The sequence below is a fragment of the Lepisosteus platostomus genome, chromosome 14, assembly GCF_059453375.1.
Source record: "Lepisosteus platostomus isolate fLepPlt1 chromosome 14, fLepPlt1.hap1, whole genome shotgun sequence".
In the NCBI taxonomy this organism is placed as follows: domain Eukaryota; kingdom Metazoa; phylum Chordata; class Actinopteri; order Semionotiformes; family Lepisosteidae; genus Lepisosteus; species Lepisosteus platostomus.
The window spans coordinates 39,818,378-39,840,319 of NC_142624.1; the positions used below are offsets into that span (position 1 = coordinate 39,818,378).

Consider the following 21,942-nt stretch of genomic DNA (forward strand, 5'->3'; position numbering starts at 1 on the left):
ATCACACATAAGATGGTTAACTGCTGCTATTATGAGGAGTGCTTCCCCTGACCTCAGCCTTTGGTCTAGCAAAAACCACACGGACTTAACCAGACTCGGGAGAAAAGGAACTGTGTAGGTGTTCATCTGTGAAAATAGTGAGTACAGTATAGATGACAGAGGACTGGCTAGTACTGTATTTTAAAAGCTGCTCTAAGCTTTTAATAACTGGTACCGCCCACTTTATAAATGTGTAAATACACACACTGCTTTTACTCTTCATTGACTTGATGAAAACAATAAAGCAATACATTCCTTTTGTTTGCAGTTTAGTTTTTGATTATAGACAATGAGCTTTTTATCACCTTTTTAGTAATGCTGTCTATTAACAGTTTAGACTTCTACTAACCTCTCTTATCTAGTAACTGAAAAAGAAATATGAACATTTGGATCACTGGTCATTGACAGTTAAGAATGGCCCTTTAAAATGGGACCCCTCTGGAGTAATCTATCATAAATACCAGTGGGAGTAACTCCCACCGGACAGGCAAACAGATAGGAAGTATGGGAACGTGAATATTAATTAGTTTTGACCAATTCGACAAAGTTACACAGAGGACGTTGTCTAAAGGGACTTCTAATTCTGCTTCGCATATATCTATACTTAAAGTATTTCTTGCTAGTCAATAGATAAGAATTGTGGGAATGAATATTAATTAGTTTTCATCGTTTCACAACGCTAAAAAGCAGAGGTAAGCCTGTAAGGGCCACAGTAAGGTCAGATTCTTATAATTTGTTTGAAAAAAAATTTCATTGCCACAAAGTGAATTTTGAGATGAGATGCTGATGTATACTAGGGCACAATAGCACAGGGGTTTGCACTGGGGCCCTGGGATAAATTCAGGACCTGGGGTGTTTCCTGCTTGGTGTTCATATGTTCTCCCTGTGTTATGTGTTTTTTCGCCAAGTACTGCTGTTTCCCCCCGTAGTCCAAAGACATACTGGTAGGTTAATTGGCTTCTGGGAAGGCTGACCCTGGTGTGCGGGTGTGTGTGTGTCTGTGCCTGTCTGCCCTGTCATGGACTGGCATCCCATCTAAGTGTCCTGTCCTGTGCCCATTGCCTGCTGGGACAGGCTCCTGCTCCCCCATGACCCTGTATTGAATAACATTAGCCTGTTCCATTAAGCTGAGCAATAAAAAAGAAGTTTGTGGGTTTGTCTAAGTTCTTGAATGATGCCGCTGCTAGGCCGCTTCAGGTGTGTAGATGTTTTTTGTTTGTTTGTTTTTACTTTCACAAAATAATGAGCAATTCTAAGTATAGTGCTGTTTTAAATATCGAGGAACAGTTATCAATGTGGTTTACGAATGTGCCAGTCATTCATCTACAAGTACATCAAGAAATTGTATTCAAGATCAGGCAGTAGTTTTCATAAACCCGTTTGCTCCTGATGAGTGAAGCCTTCTGCCGTGGAGCAGATCCCTGGAAACATGAAGTTTCTGCAACACACTTTGACTTAATCCTGGACCCTGCAAGACCCAAAGCCACTCTGTCTTTGCGTTTACATCAGTGCTGATGCGTCTACATTAGTACCGTGCATTAACAGAAACGTAAGTGGTTAAATATTTATCTTCTCATTTTAAACAGATGTGTCATTTTAGAAAGATATTAAGGGGCAGCAGGCGCGTTAAGTGCTGCAGTTTGGTGGATCTGATGCTTGCAGTGAGTATGATGAAAACTGATGCTATCATCCTGTGTTATTGATTTTGACAGTGCTGGAATTCAGGGAAGGGGTAAACACCATTCCCCTTTTTAAAAGTGGGAATAAGTGTCACTGTTTTTGCAAGGATGATGATTATTATTATTATTGTTCTTATTATTATCATCATGTCCACTCACCACAGACTGGCCATGACTCTCCCGCACCTGAATGCTGTTTTTTCTTAAATTCAAGTACTGGCTTTAGGAACCATTCGTGGGAGCTCTCAACAACAGTATATATATTTACCAAGAATCTGTTTTGTACCAGTACCAGCACTAGCTCCCGTGCTGCCCTGAAAGCAGTGCAAGAAGAGAGCTCATTTCCCTGCTCTTTGAAGTCCTGGCCTCTCTTTATGAGATTCTCTGTCAAAGTGCTAAGATTCACTGTATTTTTTGAGATACCTGCCTCTTTTCACTTTAGCTGAATGCTTAAGATGCGTCCCTCATCTCAAGCACTGAAACTTAATATGGACTACAGTGCTGATTCATAACACTCAGATAGTACAGAGGATGCTTTCTCAGTTAAGTGTAATAAATACGCAGCTCAACACACAAAACACAAACGTTTTTGCAGATGCTTAATATTTAGTCCCCACCTTTTGATGAAGTTGTAGTTCATTTTGTGTTTAATTAATCAACATTGTCCTTGCATGTTGCAGTGAGAAATTCATATTTTGCTCGAAACAGCACTGAGCATGTTAGTTCACTTTTCAGTGAAATTCTTAGACCAAGCAGGCAGGTATGAAACAGTTTTCATTTAGTAAAAAAACAGAGCACAACTTTCTTTATTATTGTAAGTCGTTTATTATAAGTCGTTAGGGGCTCTCTGATTATTGTTTTTTCTCCTGGAGTTTTCAAATGTATCTCCACCTGTGTACTTTATTTTGGTCTAACACTCTGAGAAAACACCTCAAAATTCCTCTCAGGGGGCTTTGCTCAGGCTTCATTGATCATTAGAATATCACCCCAAACCGAAGATGAATGCAGCATATAAAATATAATAATAAAAGTAAACACCTTACACAATATGTAGAAAAGATGTCTAGTGACTTCAGGGTAAACATGCACATTGACAACAAACTCACCAAGTGTATTTAGGGGCTGTTATTAATACATTAAAGTCTGAATTAAAGATTTCAAGCACAAACCTGAGTTCTTAGGCTCTGGATGAGGATAATCATCCATACATGTGGCATTGAAAAATATTAGTCAGAAAGCATCATTTTAGGGGTTAAGTTAGTTATATTAATTATATCTTTGTGTCCTAGGAGAATGTAGATTCATATATAACAGCACACATTAAAAGGCAGATATGCAAATCTGTGTAGAGATTAGAGATACAACAATTATTCAAATGTTTGATTAATAATTCATCATAGAACACGTCAATTATTAATTCTGTGAAGCAATAAGTCATCTTTCTTAAGTGAAAGTTTTTCTGTTTTCTACTGCTTACCTTTAGCACAGTGCTACAGAAAAAAAAGTTTTGTCAATGTCAAACATTAATTGAATGTGTGTTCTGGTTCTTTCCTTCTGGGCATGGTTCGTAAAGATAGAACATCAAAACATAAAAATGCTAGTTTTTCTGAGTCCCAAATAGCCTCTCCCAATCTGGTAATTTTTGGCCACCTGGGATCTGACCCCTTTCCACAGTCATGAATTAGATGCTGAATATGATATGTTTCTTGTAGCTTCATGAAAGTGAAAACAGAATTAATAGAATGGTCATTTCTTTAAAAAACATGTGAGTAGATTTATATCGATAATAATCTAAATTACTTATATGTCTATTTTTACAGCTATACATCCAAAAACAAATCCATAATTTCACATTTGGCGAGCTGCTATTAAGCTGGCCCTTTTAACCAACTGAATGTCTAAAGTAGTGTTCTGATTTAAGAAAAACAGACAACATGAGGGTCTCTGTACTGCCGTGGATGTTGATGAAGGTAAAGTGGACTGTTCGAATTTCCTTGTGACTGCCCAGTATTTATCACATTTTCCATCTTGCTGTGTTTTGTCACCTTGTGTATAAACCACACAGTATCACACAGAATTTTGGTCTCTGTTATCAGAATCTCACCGAGGGACACTTGCTAGCATTTCTCAGATGAAGAAGTGGATCAGGGGGGCAATACCGGTTGCACTTTAGAGACCTTTCAGTTCCTCGTGGCGTGCTCTGTGCACAATCTTGTACCACATTCGGACATTAAGGAAAGTTCACACTGATGAACGCAATGCTGTTTTCAGCCTTAATGTATGAATCTGATATTGTTTTTTATAAAATTGTTATTGATAGTGTAGATTAGAAGGAAATCTACAAAATAGCATGATCGGATGTTAATGGACTGACAGGTAAATGCCACCATATTAAATGCATTATTATGTATTAATAACATTTTAATATGACTTGTTAGATACATATTGAATTTAAAAGACAGCACATGAACACTGTTGTCTTCTCAGTCCTGGAAGCTTTGGATGATTTCAGGTGAGGGTGTCACCTGTTCCACCACTATATGTTTTGCATCGAATGTAGAAACATCACATACTTCCAAATCTCCCAGAATAAAAGACAGTAACCTTCCCAGCCCAAGGCTACGTAGAAAGTTTATTCAGCCACAGGATACAGTTGTCATTACAATAGTAAAAATATTTACAAACGTAAATTCATTTTCTACAGGTGTGTGTGGTTTTTTTTAAATGTTGATTAGAAATCAGGTTCAACATTTTCCATTTGTGAAGAATGTACAGCATCTCTGAACCAAAGATGATCATTTCTTTGTCTAACAATATCAGAAAACTCTATAATTAAAAGCCATTCTGCTAATTACTGGCACATTTCTTGGTTGCTGTTGCCATAAATCAGTCAGAGGGGTATGTCTTCAACAGATCCTCGATCATTTGCATGTGACCGAACTGCTCTTTGTACCATATAGGGTTATTTGTTTACTGCCAGCTAATTTTTATACTGGGCCAGGACTGTAATTATGAAGTTACACCTCTCTCATTGATTGATTTCATCAAAGGTAAATGAGTGTAGTCCATTTCACTGAGTCCATAAGAGAACATAAAATGTTTTCCAAAACCCAGTATTTTCCAAAAAAATGGAAAACTACTATATAACTATAATATAAAGTTAAATTGCATATAGAGGTACAACTATACATTTTGTATTATAATAATTTAATAGCAAATGTATAGTTGTCAGAATCAATATTGTTAAGGTAGATTTTTTTTTACATTTCCTTAAACCTTAAAGACAACATTTGGGGCTCACAGGATTTTAACCCAAATGCAGCTGTGTATTGTCAGACGAAATAAACAGAATAAGTCTACTGTAATTGACTGGAAGAATTCCACTGGGGATTCTGTTTCATAAACATATTTGCTTTTTGTGTGTTCTCAAGAAGATGCTACAATTTGTTAGAAAACAATAATAATCAGAGTTTAATCAAACTGTAGCCTTTCTGTTTAATTAAAAAATGTGGGTATCAAAATGAAAGTGTCTGTGTACTGTATAAGTGCAATGTGTAAATTCATAAATGCATTTTCAAAGTACAAAGCTTTTAAAATATGTGAATGCCCATGGTATTAAATGTCTAAATGACATAGGTTTTAGTTTTTTGGTTATTTCATTGGTTTAATTATGTTTTCAAGATTAATTAAACATATTTATATTTTTATTTAAGATAAAAGATTAATGTTATTGCTGTTTTTAAAAATGTATCTTTAATAAATAAAATGAGCGGGTGTGAGACAGGAGTAAAATAATCTCTCACACGTCTACCAACCAACAAGACAAGAAATAAATATCAGTCAAAACTAGTTTCATGTCAATACAGACAGAAATAAAATGGAAAAAGTATTTTAATTTTCAAGAATGAATGTCACATTTTTCTGTTTCTGTGAGAAAGATAACACTATTTAATTTTACATGTACTCACAAATGTATAGACAAATATAAGGTAATAATGCTATTCTTACCAAAATAAGTGTATTCGTGTTGTATAGGTTATGTTTTTAGTTAGAATATTACAACAAGAATCTAGTTTTTTGGTAATAATGATTTAAAGGTATGAGTTTATTTTGCAAAAGGAATGAGCTGCTTACCTTATCAACAACAGAATTGGACAGGCTGGTTTATTAGACAAAAAGGATGAGAAACTATTTTCTCATGATGGAGGTGGAGACGGAGGTGACGATTCATTCACAATATCTATCTCCTGATACATACAAATACTTCCACAGGAAACTGCTATGTTACAAAAAACAGATACTGTTAGTATACAAAAATATGGAGTGGGCAAATATCTATTATAGTCAAAAAAAGTTTTATTAAAGTTGTGTATGAATTGTGTATGAAGACAGACTCCAACAGTGTTGCGTTTTGTTTAATAAAATTATCTTTATCGTTGTAGTTGCTGCTGTTGTCTGTGTTTCATTAATCCTAAACTGGTCATATATTATCAATTTTATTTTAACAAACAACTTCCGGTAACCGTAGGCTACTGTGCAAACAAGTCAAGTGGTGAAAAAAAAAACCCTTGAAAACCTAATTAGAAATGTTTTGATTTACTGTTTGTGCTAGTGAATGTCGTTCTGTTCGTTCTTTTCTGCTACATTGTTGTTGGGTAGAAAAATCCCTCATGGGAAAATTTGTTCCGAGCCCGAGGTAATATCTCGGATAAGCGCCCGATCTGAGGCAGCAGGTACTGTACCTGTAAGGTGCTGTGTGATTGCTCTAAGAGGAGGAAGCAACCATTGTACGATGAATCATCAGCAACATTGTAATAAAGGTAACTTATGATGCTACAGTGTTAAATTCTCATTTAAATTAAATTAACCTTAAGGTCTCACTACAGTATATGTTCCGTAGCGGCTGTAATCCAATTTCATGCACATATAGAATATTTGGTTAAGAGATGTCCAGTAACGAGAGTAATGCTACATGAACAGCACCCGAACGGAACATGATCCAGACAAAAGAAAGTTACAAGCTTTATAATGTTCAGTACACATCGCCCTAACATCAAAACAGTTCAATTAAATTAATTGAATTCATGTAGTCTACTGTGATGTAGACGCAGCGCTGTTCTAGATCTGTAATCCCTGACACTTGTATAACTTTATGAAAATGCTGAAGTACGATGACGTTATCACGTTAAACTTGACTTTTGCTCTTTGCTGTCCTCATATCTTAGATTATTGAACAAATAGGCATCTCCAAGCCTGGGAAGACTCTGGAATACAAGACACCTGCTGGATAAGAACGACAGTAAATTACATATGCACGTTAAATTAAAATATTTGGTACTTACCAATAAGAGTAGAAGTTAGTAACGCATAAATAATTTTCTCCGAATTTCAATTCAGCGATGTGTCCCTTACACAACTCTCATTCAATACACCGAGTTTAACGGTAAATGTGAAGGTATACATGTTATGATGATACTTACTGCATCTTTAGAGGGTTTGTGGGAACTGATGGTCTTTTGTTAAATCTCAGGATTACCCTTACGATGATGGTCGCTGAAAACTAAATATAAAAAAATATCTCTACATAATTTAGCCATTTCAGTAAGTAAAAAAAAAAGTATAATAACAATTAGAATAATAATAACAAGAATAATAATATCAACAACATATAGTTACACTGTATAACTGAAGTTAAACATCGAATTGGTTCAGAAATATTGCCATTGAATGCCTCCCTAGGGATCCGGGCTCAGAATTGGTTAATAATCTGCAGCCTTTGGTAAATTGCTGAATTCCAGATGTTGAGCATCTTTGCTTTGCTCTGTGCTTACCAGTTCTCTCAAACCCGATTGGCTTTGAACAAAGGCATCAAATAGCCCTGCCCCTTGATTGATGATTTAATTACCCATACAGTAGATAACTGCATAAAGATAGAGGAGAAAATATATTATTTACATAACCAATCACGGCGTTTCAAAGGTGGAGCTTCCTTTCCTGTCTGTGTTGGTATACAGAAAATGGAAATAGCTTTACACACCGAATAAATAAGTGAAGAAAAAAATCAATGAAAATAACAACCACACCCCTTAAACTCAATAAACCGCATCCCTGGCACAAGAAAATGGCTAAAACACACGCCAGTTTCTGTTTTTAGCAACCATACAATAATAATAAAAAAAAACTATAGCAAATAATTTTGTTCTTTTTCTAACCTGTTTTAACTTTACCATTAAACGATACTTTTCAGATTTAATACCTCGACTCAGCTTGATTTGTCCCTAACAAAACTAGTTTTACTTTGTAAAGCAGCACTTTTACTACTAAATGCTATTACCCCGTTGTTGTTTAAATATACAATATGTATTATATTTAATATATGCGCTATAACTCCGTTAGTGGTGCAAGTTGTTGTAAAAACATTAATTTAGCAACAGTGGTAAAACTTGCAAAATCACAATTCTAAATAGACATATCCACCTTAACCGACTTTAACAACTAGGTAAAGCTTTCTAAATTTGCGCTAGTTATGCTGTTTTAATCCTGCAATATAAATGAATGAAGCCGGGCAGATAACGGAAAGGGAGTAAGTAAGAACACACAGGCATCTGCAGACAGCAGTTGAGCACAGACTGAACTTCGGATGCTCACTTGCAAGTAACAAGATATTTCGGCGTTCTGTTTGTTGATCCTAGGGTTTGTAAGGGTCAGCTAGTTGCTACAACATAATTTCCGTTAGATCCCTTTGTCGTGATGGTTGTGGAGGCTGGGGGCTGGATGGGGGTGTTTCAACTTTCTTCAAATATTATTCTTGCTTGACTTGCAAGGTAATCCGACTCAGCTCGTTTCTCCCAGATCATACCAAAAAAAAAAAACTTGATCACGTTTTCCAGAAGATGCTCACGTTTGGTTCTCCTCAATTATCCCTCCCCGTGAAGATAGGTGGCGTGTGTTTCAGGGTCTCTCCTCTGTATTACAGAAAAGAAAAAGAAAAAAATGTCATTAGAAGAGGCGTAACACGTCAGTCCGTCCCCAGGTTTGTTTCCTGGAGTGGCTGAAAGAGATCAGTCCTAACCTGCCCAGCAGGAATAACGGTCCTTCCTCCAACTCTTTCCAAGGCTTATAACTGTTTCGCAAGGATCTTCATTTCTCCAAATTACTATTTCTCCATTCTGTTTTCCCCCACCGAACTGTTTGAAAAGACACTCACGCAAATATATACCAGGTAGGTGTGATTTTTAAAGCTCTTTTTCCCTAGATAAGGTAATAATTTTATAGAGCTAGTCTCGCATGGGTTTTGGTGGATTTTAGTTTTATACGAAGCTTTTTTTCCCCATTAAAGTTTGTCTACCTGTCTGTACAGGTAAAGAAGGTGTGTATTGCACAACGAAATAAACTGCCTAATGATTGGGACTGCATTGCATACTTTCATATGTATATTATTTTTACGTTTGTGCTTATTTCATTCGTCAGATTTGTCTATTTCTAATCAAAATCAGACTCCGACTTTCCTCATTTTAGTATCTACTTAAGTAACTTCTACAGACGGATTTGAACAACATGCATTGCTTTTTTTTATTGTGATTTGCTTTCTGATTTTTTCCGTTTAAAATGCGTTTTCTATAAATGCAGATAGCACAGGTTAAACTAGACAAGTTTCATTTCAGTATCTTTCTGTCAAGATACCTGTTTAAATAACACGCCTATCAGGGCATGTGATAAATGTTTATGTATTCATTTAAATATATGAAAATACATACTTTTGTCATGTTCGACAAAATTCTACTTTATGAGATTTGGGATTTGGGTCATTTTTACTTAATATTTTCAGATTCCATTCTACTGTGTACCATTGAAGGGCATCAGATTTGTAAGTGTGTGTTTTGATGGGTCTTAGCGTTTATGTTTGTTTTTCCTGTCATGGTTCGTTTCTCGTTGTAAAACAACAATATCCAGCAAGTCCAGCCAATATTATGAGCATTGGAAATAACCAGCATTTAAAGAGCTTAACGTTTGCTAGTCGTTTTCTGTGTTCTTTTTGATTTATCAATTTGCATGATACTGAATGAAAACTGGGAGGCTGGTAGCGGCATGTAGAAAGTTTTTTTTTTCTTTTTGCTTGCTTCAAATGTAAGAATTGCCTGAGCTGTGAGAAGTGTTAGTGCATGTCACGGAATGTGTAGGGAAAATATATATGCATAAATTGATTTTTGAGAGCTACTTATCTCGTGAAATTAAACTCATTTTTAGTGCCTCATTCATCCACTAGCTTTCCGTCCTTCTTTCCTTAGTAACAGCATCGATGAAAGTATTGCATGCACGTATAAACTTATTTTTTTACATGTGATTTGAAGTATGAGCGTCTGTATGAAATATCTTTCATACAGTTTGTTTTATTTCGTGCAGTGTGGTTTTTGGCTTGGAGGAAAAGGGGTTAAGTTTCGGTGTTTTAAACATCTTTTACTGCCATGTGTTTGTACTAATCCCTCAGCCACTCTTCTAAAGCTGCTGTTGCATCTCCTATCAAACAACCTCTCATCATAAGCACAATTCCAAATTTTCCCTAAAAGCTATCAATTCTGGTTTATTTTACTTTTTTATTGACACATAACAATGGAATTTGTCATTCCTTACTTGAAACGAGGCCATGCTGAGTAGTCCTCAATATAATAACAGCAAAATATTTCCTAGAAGAGCTGTCGCCCCCAAAAGTGGGAAAGAAACGCCAGTTTCATCCTCAGGAAACCAAATAAAAGAAAACGGCGACAGTAACTGTGCCTACTTGAGTTCAGCTAGTTTTGATCATTCTGAGAAGCACGTAAAAAAAAGTTACCTACGTGCACAGACGAAAAAAATACAGTTGTGTTTATCAAACTCAGATTAAAAGACCCAAAGACGCCTAGCATTTAAATTAAATAGTGTAAAACAGCATTCCCCCATAGGCAGTCATTGTGAATTATGAGTCATCTTGAAGGTGCAATACTCTCTCTCCTTCTGCCTCTCTCTCTTCTCTCGCGTCTGTGCTCTCTCTACTTAAATGTTCCATCTGATCAGTTTCAAGAAAGATCAAGTAAAGATAGTCAAATTTACATATATACCTTCCTGGATATAATATTCGGGCGTTACTGTCATTAATGATATTATTAATAATGATATTCTTCTGTTACATTTGGCGCCCTGTATTTAAATGGGATCTCCCAGTGCCCACATTGTTGCTGTGTGTTTGGTTGTCAGATATTGAGCCTGCGTGCTGCTGATTCAGGGAGTCGAGTCCATGCGAACTGCAGTCTGATCTACTCTTATCAATGAAGCAGCAGATCATGGCGGATGGCCCCAGGTGTAAGAGGCGAAAACAAGCCAACCCAAGAAGGAAAAACGGTAAGAAAAAAAAAGAAGAAAAGAAACAAAACTCTATCTTTTGATCTGTGTTTGAAAAAAAAAAACTAAACCTTCACTGGCTTACAGGACGTTCGCAGTGGTTGAAGGGGGATCGCCTGTTGTATTTTCTTTACGTTTCAATGGGAGTTGAGGGCAGTCACAGGGAAACTGTGTTAAAAGGGGTTCGTGTAGTGCAGCAACCCAGGACTGTTCTACTGTCATTATCCGTTTCTGTTCTGGTTTGGCGGATATCTATGCAGACAGTCTTCGGAACTGAAGTTTAAATAGCGGAGCTTTTTTTTAAAGAGACTGACACGGTGTGGGGGGAAAGAGGAATGCTAGAAAGTTTGTGGGACTTGAAAGTATAACGGTCTGCTTGGCAGTCTATTCCCACTAGGTAGAAAACCGTTATGTGACTTCTGCGTGTGTCACTGAAACTTGTCTGCGAAGTTGAAGTACCTGTGGAGTCGCCTGGTCCACAGGTCGGGTTCTGTCGGTAGCCTGCGGTCCGCCTCATTCGGACCGGACTGCGGTCGCTGGTTCAGTAGGACTACCTACGGGTCATTGTTTCTCACACACCACCCCTGGGTTCGGGTTAGCGATCCAGATAGGATCGCTACCATTCATTCAGTAGGCAACTACTTTTCTTTTCGTTCGCTTTCTCTCCTCTTCTAACATTCTAACATTTTTTTTTTGGTCTGAAGCTTTGCGATAAAGTTCCTCCTTAACTCGGAAATAGCCTGTATTCTGATGGTCGACACGACAAGCACTTTATCTGATCGTGCAGAAAAAAAAATACGAAATGTCCGTTGACTGAAGTTTACATGTATAGGCCTATGTTTGTATAAATATATAATACAGATATATACAGAGTAACCGCTAAATGTGATAACTAGTCAGCCACGACATGCAGCTTTGCACGCTGTACACGAAGGTGCAGTGATGTTTCTCTGCTTATTTCTTTATATTGAGCATTTTGCCAAAACGCATTTTGTGTAAAAATGAAGGGAGACTTCCTATCATTTAATCTCCCTGTTTGTTGCCGTTTTGGGGAGCGGTGTTATGTACTGGAGTTTTGATCCATATGGGGGAGTGACTGAGGAATTTTAGAAAGGCAGTTCGCTCGTCCCCAGCTCTGCTTTGTGTGTCTTTGCCTGTGCCGAGCATTTTTAGCAAAACACTGTAAACTGCGTCCAACAAACCGTTGCGATTGTGTAGGCTGAACTGATACCAGGGTTTAAAAAAAATATTTTCGTTGTTTTGTCCTCTTGAGATGACACTAGTCAGGGGGATCGCATTGATCAGAATTTTTTTGTCTTGTTTTTGTGATTTTTTTTTTACGCTGGGAAATTAAATGTCATATTTCCATTCGCCTCTTAAGCTTAGCTTCTTTTCTTTATTAAATGGTGGGTATCGATTTTCTAAAATCAATGTCAGTAGTTGAGGGTCTTTTCTGCTTACAAGTGGCTGGAAGCACGTTGCTGATCTACTGAGTAACAAAAGCTTGAGTGGACCAGCTCCCTTTCCACAGTACAGAGCACCTCTTAGAGAAAAAAGGCTCAGATTCAGATTGAATAAACGAATCGCGGCTGTTTTACGGTGCTTTATTAATAATCATTAGTAAGGATGTTCATAGCGTTTTTAAACCTAAACGTTGTGTGGATTTTCTGGTTAGGACGCATCGTTTCACACTAACCATATATATTTCCCCAACTCATCTGAGCTAAATGATATTAAAATACCATTTGTTGTGTAGATATACCATTTATACTGGAAGTAAAAGGCTATCCATCTTGCAACAATTAAAGTCCAGAAAACAAGGTGTAAATCAGAAAAGCTTTAAGGTTAAATCGGAATATCTCGTATATCCTGTATACTTTCTACTTTTATTCACTTAAATGTTTTAAATACAATTTACGGATAAAGTAACTGTAGTTAATAATTCTACTGTGGTTAGTAAACAATGTGTTTCTTTTTAAATTTTCTCTCTTGTCATGCGATGCATCCAATAGCTTCTCCTTTGGGAATGGCTTGGATTTATCTGAGCTGAGTGGATTTTTCTTCTCCTCTGGATTCATGGAAAACATGTCAGAGCTGAGCTTGTGTCTACGCTGATAACACTAAATATGATGATGCTTATCAGAGGGATACAGAAATTCCTTGAATTGAAAAAAAATAAAAAATCACACTACACAGAAAAAGGTGAAGAGCAAAAAGCTGGAAACCATGCGTGAAACAAAAAAAGAGGGCGAACCTTTTGATTAACAGAATAAACATTTGTTTTCTTTTGGAACTTTGTTAAAAAACACAATATGGAGTCTTGAAGTCGAAGTACTTCAGGGCTGTGTAATAAAAATTGCCAAAAATATACTCAATCAAGAGGGTACAATAAAACAGTTTTTTTCTGACTGTATTAGGAAGCGATCCGAGAATCTGGATTAAATAAAATGAGTTGTGAAAGAGGAATATTTCAGGGGAGTATCGCATATGAACAGTGATAAACATCATTGCTGAAATCATCGGGATTGTGTTGTGCCTGTCAATTTCAAAAGGGTTAAGTCAGATGATCTGGAGTCGCCTGACTCACTTTGTAACTTTGTAACACTTTCACTAAAAAAAACTCCCCGTTATTTTATCAAAGGGTTCCTGAGTGCATGGTCTTTTCTGTAAAATAAATAGAGAAATAAACAAATACTGTTTCTGTCCGCGTCTTTTGAAAGTATTCCTTAAATTTAATAACCCGAACACAAATAAATCACAATGCCAAATAGCGTGGTGTCATATTTAAACGGCAACTCTCGCTTACATCTGGTATCAGAAATAAAAGAGTGTTTATTTCATGACATCAATTTTTTGTGCGTTTGTTTGAAGAAGCAGTACGGTCTTCAACAAGTTTGGTTTAAGAAAGTAACAGTTTGTTGATCAATCTGTGGAAGTGGTGTATATCCCTTCTTGGAATTTAACCCTTTCGAACCTGAACAACTCTAATTGATAACTTTTAAATAGTTTATGCCCCTGTAACGCAAACACCGGATTTATTTTTTCTCCTCCGAAGTGCACGCCAGTTAAATCTTACTTCTCACTTTACTACTGTTTTGCTCTTTTTTTTAAAAAAAGACAAATGCACCCACCATCTTCTAAAAAACAAAACCCGAAATGAAAGGTCACTGGCAGTTCCAGGGAACATGATATTAGCTGCTCTGAAATTCTGTTGCAGTTTTCCACCCCTCCAGGTGTTGCAAAGTCACATCCAGCTGTGAGGGTTTGCTTGGCTATTTGTAAGTACAGCTGTTAAAGTGCTCTCCGAACCCAGAGCCTTCAAGACACTCAGCACAATTGAAAATAATTCATTTGCGGGGCAGGATAGTTTTTGTTTTTACGAAAATTCCCTACTGTAAATTTACTACCAAATGCTTTCGTCTCGGTGGAGACAAATAGGTTTAATAATTGACTCTTTTTCATCTATGTGACATGTATGTGCATGTAATATATATATATAAACTAGCTTATTACTTAGCTAGAAGGGTGCAGTGTTGCATGCTGTATCACGATTTCTTGAGTGTATCATGTGAAAGTGTGGAGGACCATTTCCATTATTTAATTGATTTGGTTTTCTGTGTCAAAAACCCATGGTCTGTACACAATACACAGATACCGTATTTCAGTTTGCAGTCTGTTCTCAGAATGTATATGCTGTAATCTTGTTTGTTAAGTTTCTGTAAAGTTCCCGGTACAATACACGTTTTTTGAGATTTCCTGTTACACAAAGAGCTATTCATTTTCAATCAACAGAAAGCCATTCAATAATAGATGTTCCCACTAGAATATATTGATTACATAATTTAAGGTAAAAACCAGCTTCTTTCTGGCTCCAAGAGTTTAATACAATACTGTGAGCGTGATTATAAAAGCCTTGAGCATTCATGCTAAAGGTATAAAGGGGGCCTACTAATTCTTTTGCTGCAGCCCTGCTTTCAACCCAAACAATGGCAGATTCCTTCCAGTCTAAACATTTTGTCCATCTCTATTATTCATTTGCTTTTAAGGTGCATTTGCTCCCTAGTTAAAAAAGGCTCCCCTCTCACCCTTTTTTCATGAAATTCTCTTCCCAAGGTAGGCAGTATTTTGCTGCTGTCACAGGAAAAAGGAGAGCAAGTTTGCAGGGCTCGCAGACAATTGATTGTCAGTCCTAATGTGTTTCATTTACATGTTTATAACGTCAATAGTGCTGGGGTGTCCACTGTACCATTCACTGCACCATTCCCACAAGGGTGCAATTGTCTGGGCGGCCAAAGCAGTTACCTTTTTTTGGCTTGAAAAAATGGGTAGGGAGGTTTGCTGTGCATTACTGTTTAGAAAAGGATTATTTTGTTTAAGCAAGTGAAATAATTACTGCAGATCTTATGAGCCAGCAAGAAATAATCTCTGTCAAACAGGATGCCACAGTATTTGGAATGGCAGTTTGGTGGAGGTGGTCAGATGCCTCAGTGCAAACTAGATTTTATTAATCCACTGCTTAGAAGCAAATGCATAATTCTGAGTGTTTTTATTAGACTCGTGATGGCATTTGGTGACTTTGACAACATGCCACTATTTTGTGATTATAAAGATATACAATTATATATTGCATTTATTTCTGGTTGTCAAAAGGAAAGCTTAGCTCCTGCGTATTTTGTACACACTTTGTACATACTTTGTAGTGTTTTTATTTTAGTTTCATAAAACACAATATGTTCATCTTGGAGAGTCATATTTCCCTGTGTTGCTCATTTTGTTTCTGTATCATTCTGACCAGTAAATATGGAGTCATATTGTGTTCTGCTGATAGTTCTTTTTCAGAATAATACATATGAACATAAGCCTTCAACTAATCACTCCTGTTTATACAGTTAAACCTCTAGAAGCTATACACAGCAATTATTGCCTTAAATGTTACAGCATAATGAATTTTTCTTGTGTACGTAAAAGTACTCATCAGGATTATACATATTTCATACCTCAGAGAGGTATTTTGTATGATTTGTATTGCAGCGAGGGATTTTTAACTCATTACTTCCCAGATTTGTCACTTGGCCAGCGAGCAGAAACTTGAGGATCAGTTTTAGGATCTATGGTTGTAGGTGCAAATGTGTTTAAAAGCTTGATTTTACTTTTAGAATGGCTGTTCATCTAATATGTAAATTCTAGGTTTCTAGTTAGATGCTGTTAAATACTTTGATTACAATTGAATTAGTTTTTTCTGGAACTTCAAAATAAAACCTATCCCCTATGTTTTCATATTTCTGTAATCTAATATTGGCAGGGATGGCTAGTATGCATTTAATAAGACTTATTTAAGAAATGTGCCAAGACTTTTTATGTATAATTAGAAGTTCAGTGTCACAGTGATAAGAGTTAGAGTGTATGCCTTAAAAGCTGAGAAAGTAAGAGTCTTGCAAAATGACACACTCCTAAATTAATGGTAAAACGAGGGAATTATTCGCTGTAGATATGCTAAAAACTTACATAAAAAAGACTTGGTGAGCTCAAGCTTTTGAGAGGAAAACTGAGACAAATAATACAATAAAGCATACTAGACAGTTCATTTTTTTTAAAGTCCATTGATTAAACAAGCCGATTGAAATTAAACCGCGGTGTGCTACCTGTTATGTACCATATGAAACAGAGCATCATGCGCCTGTTCTTGTGGAGCTGTAATTAGACAAAGATCCTCACACCGCAACAACCCGATCAGGCAAGCCATGTAGGATAGCAGACAGAAAAAAAAGATATTATTCCTTCTACAGTTGGAAGCAAATAGAAAACTTTTTTAAAAAATTTGTTGTGAGGTTTTTTTTTTTGTTGCCTTGCCTGTGAAGATATTTTCGCCTAACGGGGAGAACACACACAGCAGAGGCACCGTTAGCTGAACCCCTGACACCATGGTCTTTGGAATGCCTTAGGTATGATTTCACTTTCGCTCACATCAATGCTGACCTGAATGCCTTTCATATCTGATCCGCCGTGTCTCTCCCAGTAAACATCCCCCGAGGGGAGAACAAAGAAAGGAGCTCTTCTTCTTCTTAATCACAATTCAGCCCTTTCACCGCCAGCAGGCTACATTTGCATTCAGCATCAGAAAGCCGAGATGAAAAGAAAAAAAAGGAGAGCGAGAGGAGCAAAAAAAAAAAAGCAGAAGGGTGGGTGGTGAGCAAAATAACTTAGGTGTTTGTGGCTGTTTGTTGGGCCTCCCCTGGTTACAAGCCTTATATAGTTTATACCCTACCCGGGCTTGGCTCTCCTGACAGGCAGATAGTGTTACAAGATGGCATGCCTGTACTATTCATGGCCACTCACTCTAACACTTGAGAAAAAAAGTGTCTGAGAGGGATCAGATTCTACTTTGAAAAGTCCATAATAGTTAGGAGCAGGTGTATGTGTCTGCGATTGTGTTTGTAATTTTGAGAAATAATGGGGAGCCAACTTTAATGTGTCCGTTCCTCGGGTAGAATTTGATCAGGCTGTATTATTTCTTTCCGTTAATTTTTTTGTTCCTTCTTGAAATTGCGTTGCATTTCAGCCTGGCATGTTGTTTGCGGTCAGGGATTAGAAGATGCTAGTCCACAATCTTTCAGGTAATAATAATTATTATTACCTGATACTTGATATATTAAAGACCATTTGGCTGATACATCCATTAAATTTGCAAACAAATATTATACATGTGCAGATTTCAGTGCTTTTTGCTGTCATACAATTATTTTTGTTTTTTCCATGTTATTCGTTGAATGTTACAACTAATAATTATCTTTCTGAGTTATCAATAAAATATATTGTTTTACTACATAATGATAAGCATATATAATGGCTTTTAAGATCTTTTGAAATTTCAACTTAAAGGTACTGCTCTGTGTTTATTGATGTCTCAGATCCTTAGATCAGTTCTCTCAGTTTACTACAAATGTAATATAATCTTTACTATCAGGATTTCTTCACTAAATCCATTTTTACATTTTGTAACAACAAACAAACACTTGTTCTTTCAAGTTGATTTGTCAGATATCTTCATTGTGTCCAATTTCTTTCTCCTCTTTTTTTAAATCAGTCAGAATCATTTATGCAAATCCTTAAAAAGCCCAGAAAGGGGATGCTACAACTTTAAATGAATCATGTGATATGAATTCCAGATTTTTTTCCCAGAACTTTTTGTAAGAAAGGGGATTATCTGTACACCTTCCCCCCCCCTCCCCAAGCTGTGGAGGGATTTAGGCAGATTTACTTCAGCAAACACCTTTGGACACTGGGGAAAGTAGGAGTCTGTTTGCAAAAGGAGCCTTTTGTTCAGTGAGGTGCAGGGATAATGCTTTACCAGGCAGGCGTGATATTAACCCATGCACTAATGCCAGTGAAACTGGTTAACTCTTTGTGCACACACTTTCACTAGGAGAGGTGGTGCTGCATGCCACAAGAGCTCTCTGCTCCGGCAGTTTGAACCCTGCATGTGGGAGAGCGGCTCTCTACAGAGTAAGTCAAACACGTGCTGTGTACAGTCCAAGGAAGTTCAGCCCCCCCGAAACTGTCGGCATTGTAATTAGTATTCAAATTCAATGTCTCCTAATTTATTTGGTTGACGTTTTTTTTTTTCCGAAGCATCTTCTATTTGCACCCAGAGCCATTCAGGCAAATTTCCGTTTTCAAGGGTACAACAGCACCGTCTCACCTGGGACTTCAGTGCTTGACCTTCTAGTTCCAAGCCCAGGACCCTATACACTCCCCTTATATACTTTAGACAGTCATGGATATGTACTTGGTGCTTGCTTTCAAAACTGAAGATCTGAAATATTGGGGCATCCGTTGCTTCTCAGTATACTCTGCTCTTAACTGAGGCAGTGATGCCGTCTCAGATTCAAGCCGGCATTATTTTTAACTAGCAGACAACGACAAGCACTGTAGATGCTGCCATATTTTGTCTCTCCGTGTCCTCCACACTCATGACACCTGTCAGTACGGTTGACCGTGGAGAGCCACTAGGGGTGGTGATTTTTGAGAGTCGTCAGCGGCTAACAGGAATGTAGCATTAATTATTACACTGGGATAGATCTGCAAATCAGCATCACTGGTTTGCACGCTTACTCAATTGGTCAGAAACAGGAAATTAAAAATATATCTCAGAAAACACCTTTTTCACTTTAAATCCCTCACAACAAGAATACTGAGTATAAGCTAAACCACGGATATCTTTTTTAAAAAAAAATCAGGTTAAGAAGATTTTTTTACACACCTACATCGTAATTTGCCAAAAGCTTTGAGTACAGCTTTAGAGAGAACGGCAGTGTTTTGGAGATAACGCTTTCAGCGACGTATGGAAGTGATTTTAAAAATATTTTTTATAATTAATAGGCCAATTATAGTGAAAGGATTCTTCTTTTTGTAGGTCCCTAGTAAAATGTATGGCTGATTAGGAAAAAGAAGGATTAATTTATTTACTTAAGTTCCTTGTGTGTTGTTGAAAGTGCAGGTTGTCAGAATTCCAGCAGCTAGAGTGGTGTGAAATAGTAAGAGATACAAGGAAAGTGACAGAATTAAAGGTGTTGGCTGTGTTGTTTCAGGCTGTAAACTCCTCTGTCTCAGAATTCTAGTGATTTGACAGTTCATATCTACTTTGCTTTAAGGTGGCGTCTGTTGTTCTGTGCCATCTCTCTTTAACTTAAATCACAGAGACTCACTGTACTCTCCTCTTCCTGTTCTCTCCTCTCTCTCTGGGCACCATCCAACATCTCGAATTTCACTTTAGGTTAAGAGCTACCTGCTTATATTCGGTATTAAAATGTATATCCTCTACAGCCAGAGGAAGCCATATCTTTGTTTATGACACTTACTTGTAATTTAATCATTGCTTAAAATGTACAAGTTTTAAGGATTAAAGAAAGTAGTGATGATCTCAGGTTCTGAAACAATTGAAAGCTAAAAACCTTATCTTTCAATGCTTGTTTTCTATAAATTGTTTCCTTTTGAAAGTCATACAGTAATCCTGCATCTGTTGTGTTAACAGTTCCCTCCTGAATTGGAAAGTGTGTGCTTTGAAGCTGAAGTTTGAACTGAGTTGATACCAAGTGTATGAAAGATTAGAGCATCATTTCGGTGTTTAAGAGAAAACCGTCTCTTGATAAACACAAGGAAAAAATGTTCTGTGCCCATTGCATTTTTCTGACTTTGTTTTTGTTTGTTATACAAATCTTAACTGTTTACAATAGCTTGCCTGTAATCTTTAAAACCTCAAGTGTCAACTTTCTTGTTTGCAAGATAGAATAGGTGAGATTTACAGCAGTTATCCAAGCAGGTGTGAACTAACATTTTGATTCATAATCTTACATATATGAAAGTTTGCAAGTGTAGGCTGTATAAATTTGCATTTCTTGAAGTATATTTTTTCTGCTTTTGTATATTGGGGATGTCTGCGATATCCCGGTGTGCATGTGTACGAGCTTGACTTTCAACAAAAGATTCTAGAAATCCTAATCCTATATCCTTCAAGGTAATTTCAATATGTGTTATTTGTAACTGTGTCTATTTTCCTCATGAGTGAGTAGAATACACTTGCACAACATTTGCAGCATCACATCCCCCATAGCCTAAACAAGCCTTTTGCAAGGTCAGGAATAAGACGCGGTAAAGGAAATGAACACTCCTAATAGCAAAGATGATAATGATGAGTTGTGAATTACCTGAATATCTCATTTCAAATGGAAATGTGACTCAGATTTGTATACAGTATAAATTATATAAATACAGTTTTTATTCTGTTTAGCCCTCTCAATAGTTGTGGGTTTGGTCTTCCTCCTAAGACTCCATTTAAATCCAATTTTGCTGAGCCCCTACCTGTGAAATTGATCTGATATGTTTTAAAAGAGTGCCTGAAATGCACTGAGCTTGTATTTAGGAAGGTAGGTAAGCTCAAACCTTTTTTTATGTCTGCTGAAGTCGCTTAATACATTTCACCAAGTCCAGAACACACACATACATACACTTTGATGTATGTTTGATTGTCGGGTGGAAGAGCACTTCTGGCAAGGTCATGGACACATGGAACAATCAATAGCAGATCAGCAGATTAAGGTATCATGACATCTGGAATCACATATGGGTGAATACCTTCTACAGTAGGGGCTTTTGACAAGCAAGCTTTCCGTTATTGGAACCTGTTTCATCAGCTCTGTGCTATTAATGGCATGGACTGGAGATTTTTTAATGCGAAACAACTGGTGTTGTCTTATGTAAAGTAACTTCCAGCTGAGGAAGCAGTTAATTAACGTCTGAATTCTTTCTTTTTGTCTGTACATATAATTTCATCATATGATTGAGTTGCTGGAAATTTGACTGCATCTCCATTGTTTGTTATCAGTTAAATGCTCATAGAAGTTAATGATATTTCTTTCAACCTTTTTAGTCACCTTAATACTTTTAATGAATGAGTTTTTAAAGTGTCTTGGAATGGATTTTAAATGCTAGTAAGTGTGTAAATTGGTTTAATCATTTACTTAACTTATATTATCTCAATTTGAATTCTATTTATAATGCACAGATTTCAGGACTCAGCGCGACTGCAACAAAACTGGAAAAAAAATCGTGTTTTTTAAATGTCAGCTATAGAGTAGTACATCTGTAAAGACAGTGTGTGAAACAGTCTTGCCTTATAAAAACTCAGACATAAACTCACGTGCTAATAGGTTCTGACTTGAGGTAGAGCTTTGCTGAACGCCCAGTATTCCAAGGCTGTCAAACAGAAATGTCAAACAAACACCTACTCCGGTACAGGGTGATAATCACAGAGACAGGCTGTCTTCAGCCTTTCCAAGACACTCCGTCTACC

At 36.9% G+C, this 21,942-nt stretch overlaps 1 protein-coding gene and 1 long non-coding RNA gene across 7 annotated transcripts in view; one reads left to right on the top strand and one right to left on the bottom strand.

Moving 5' to 3' along the window:
* Positions 1 to 2,519: 2,519 nt before the first annotated feature.
* LOC148649497 (uncharacterized) lies at positions 2,520 to 10,678 on the bottom strand. The gene is made up of 2 exons (XR_015926377.1): positions 10,350 to 10,678; positions 2,520 to 8,683 (listed from the first exon to the last, which is right to left on the bottom strand). It is a non-coding gene; the product is annotated as an uncharacterized LOC148649497 (long non-coding RNA).
* Positions 8,672 to 21,942, top strand: part of LOC148649498 (zinc finger E-box-binding homeobox 2-like) — an 81,005-nt gene continuing 67,734 nt past the window's right edge. For 3 of the 6 annotated variants that reach the window (XM_088606273.1, XM_088606277.1, XM_088606275.1), the window contains exons 1-2: positions 8,672 to 8,940; positions 10,950 to 11,093. In XM_088606273.1, the coding sequence (XP_088462399.1) occupies positions 11,043 to 11,093 (51 nt within the window). In that variant the 5' untranslated portion in view covers positions 8,672 to 8,940; positions 10,950 to 11,042. Of the gene's footprint in view, positions 8,941 to 9,546; positions 9,586 to 10,949; positions 11,094 to 21,942 lie in introns of those variants that run through there. The other 3 variants (XM_088606274.1, XM_088606276.1, XM_088606278.1) reach the window with 2 other exon arrangements.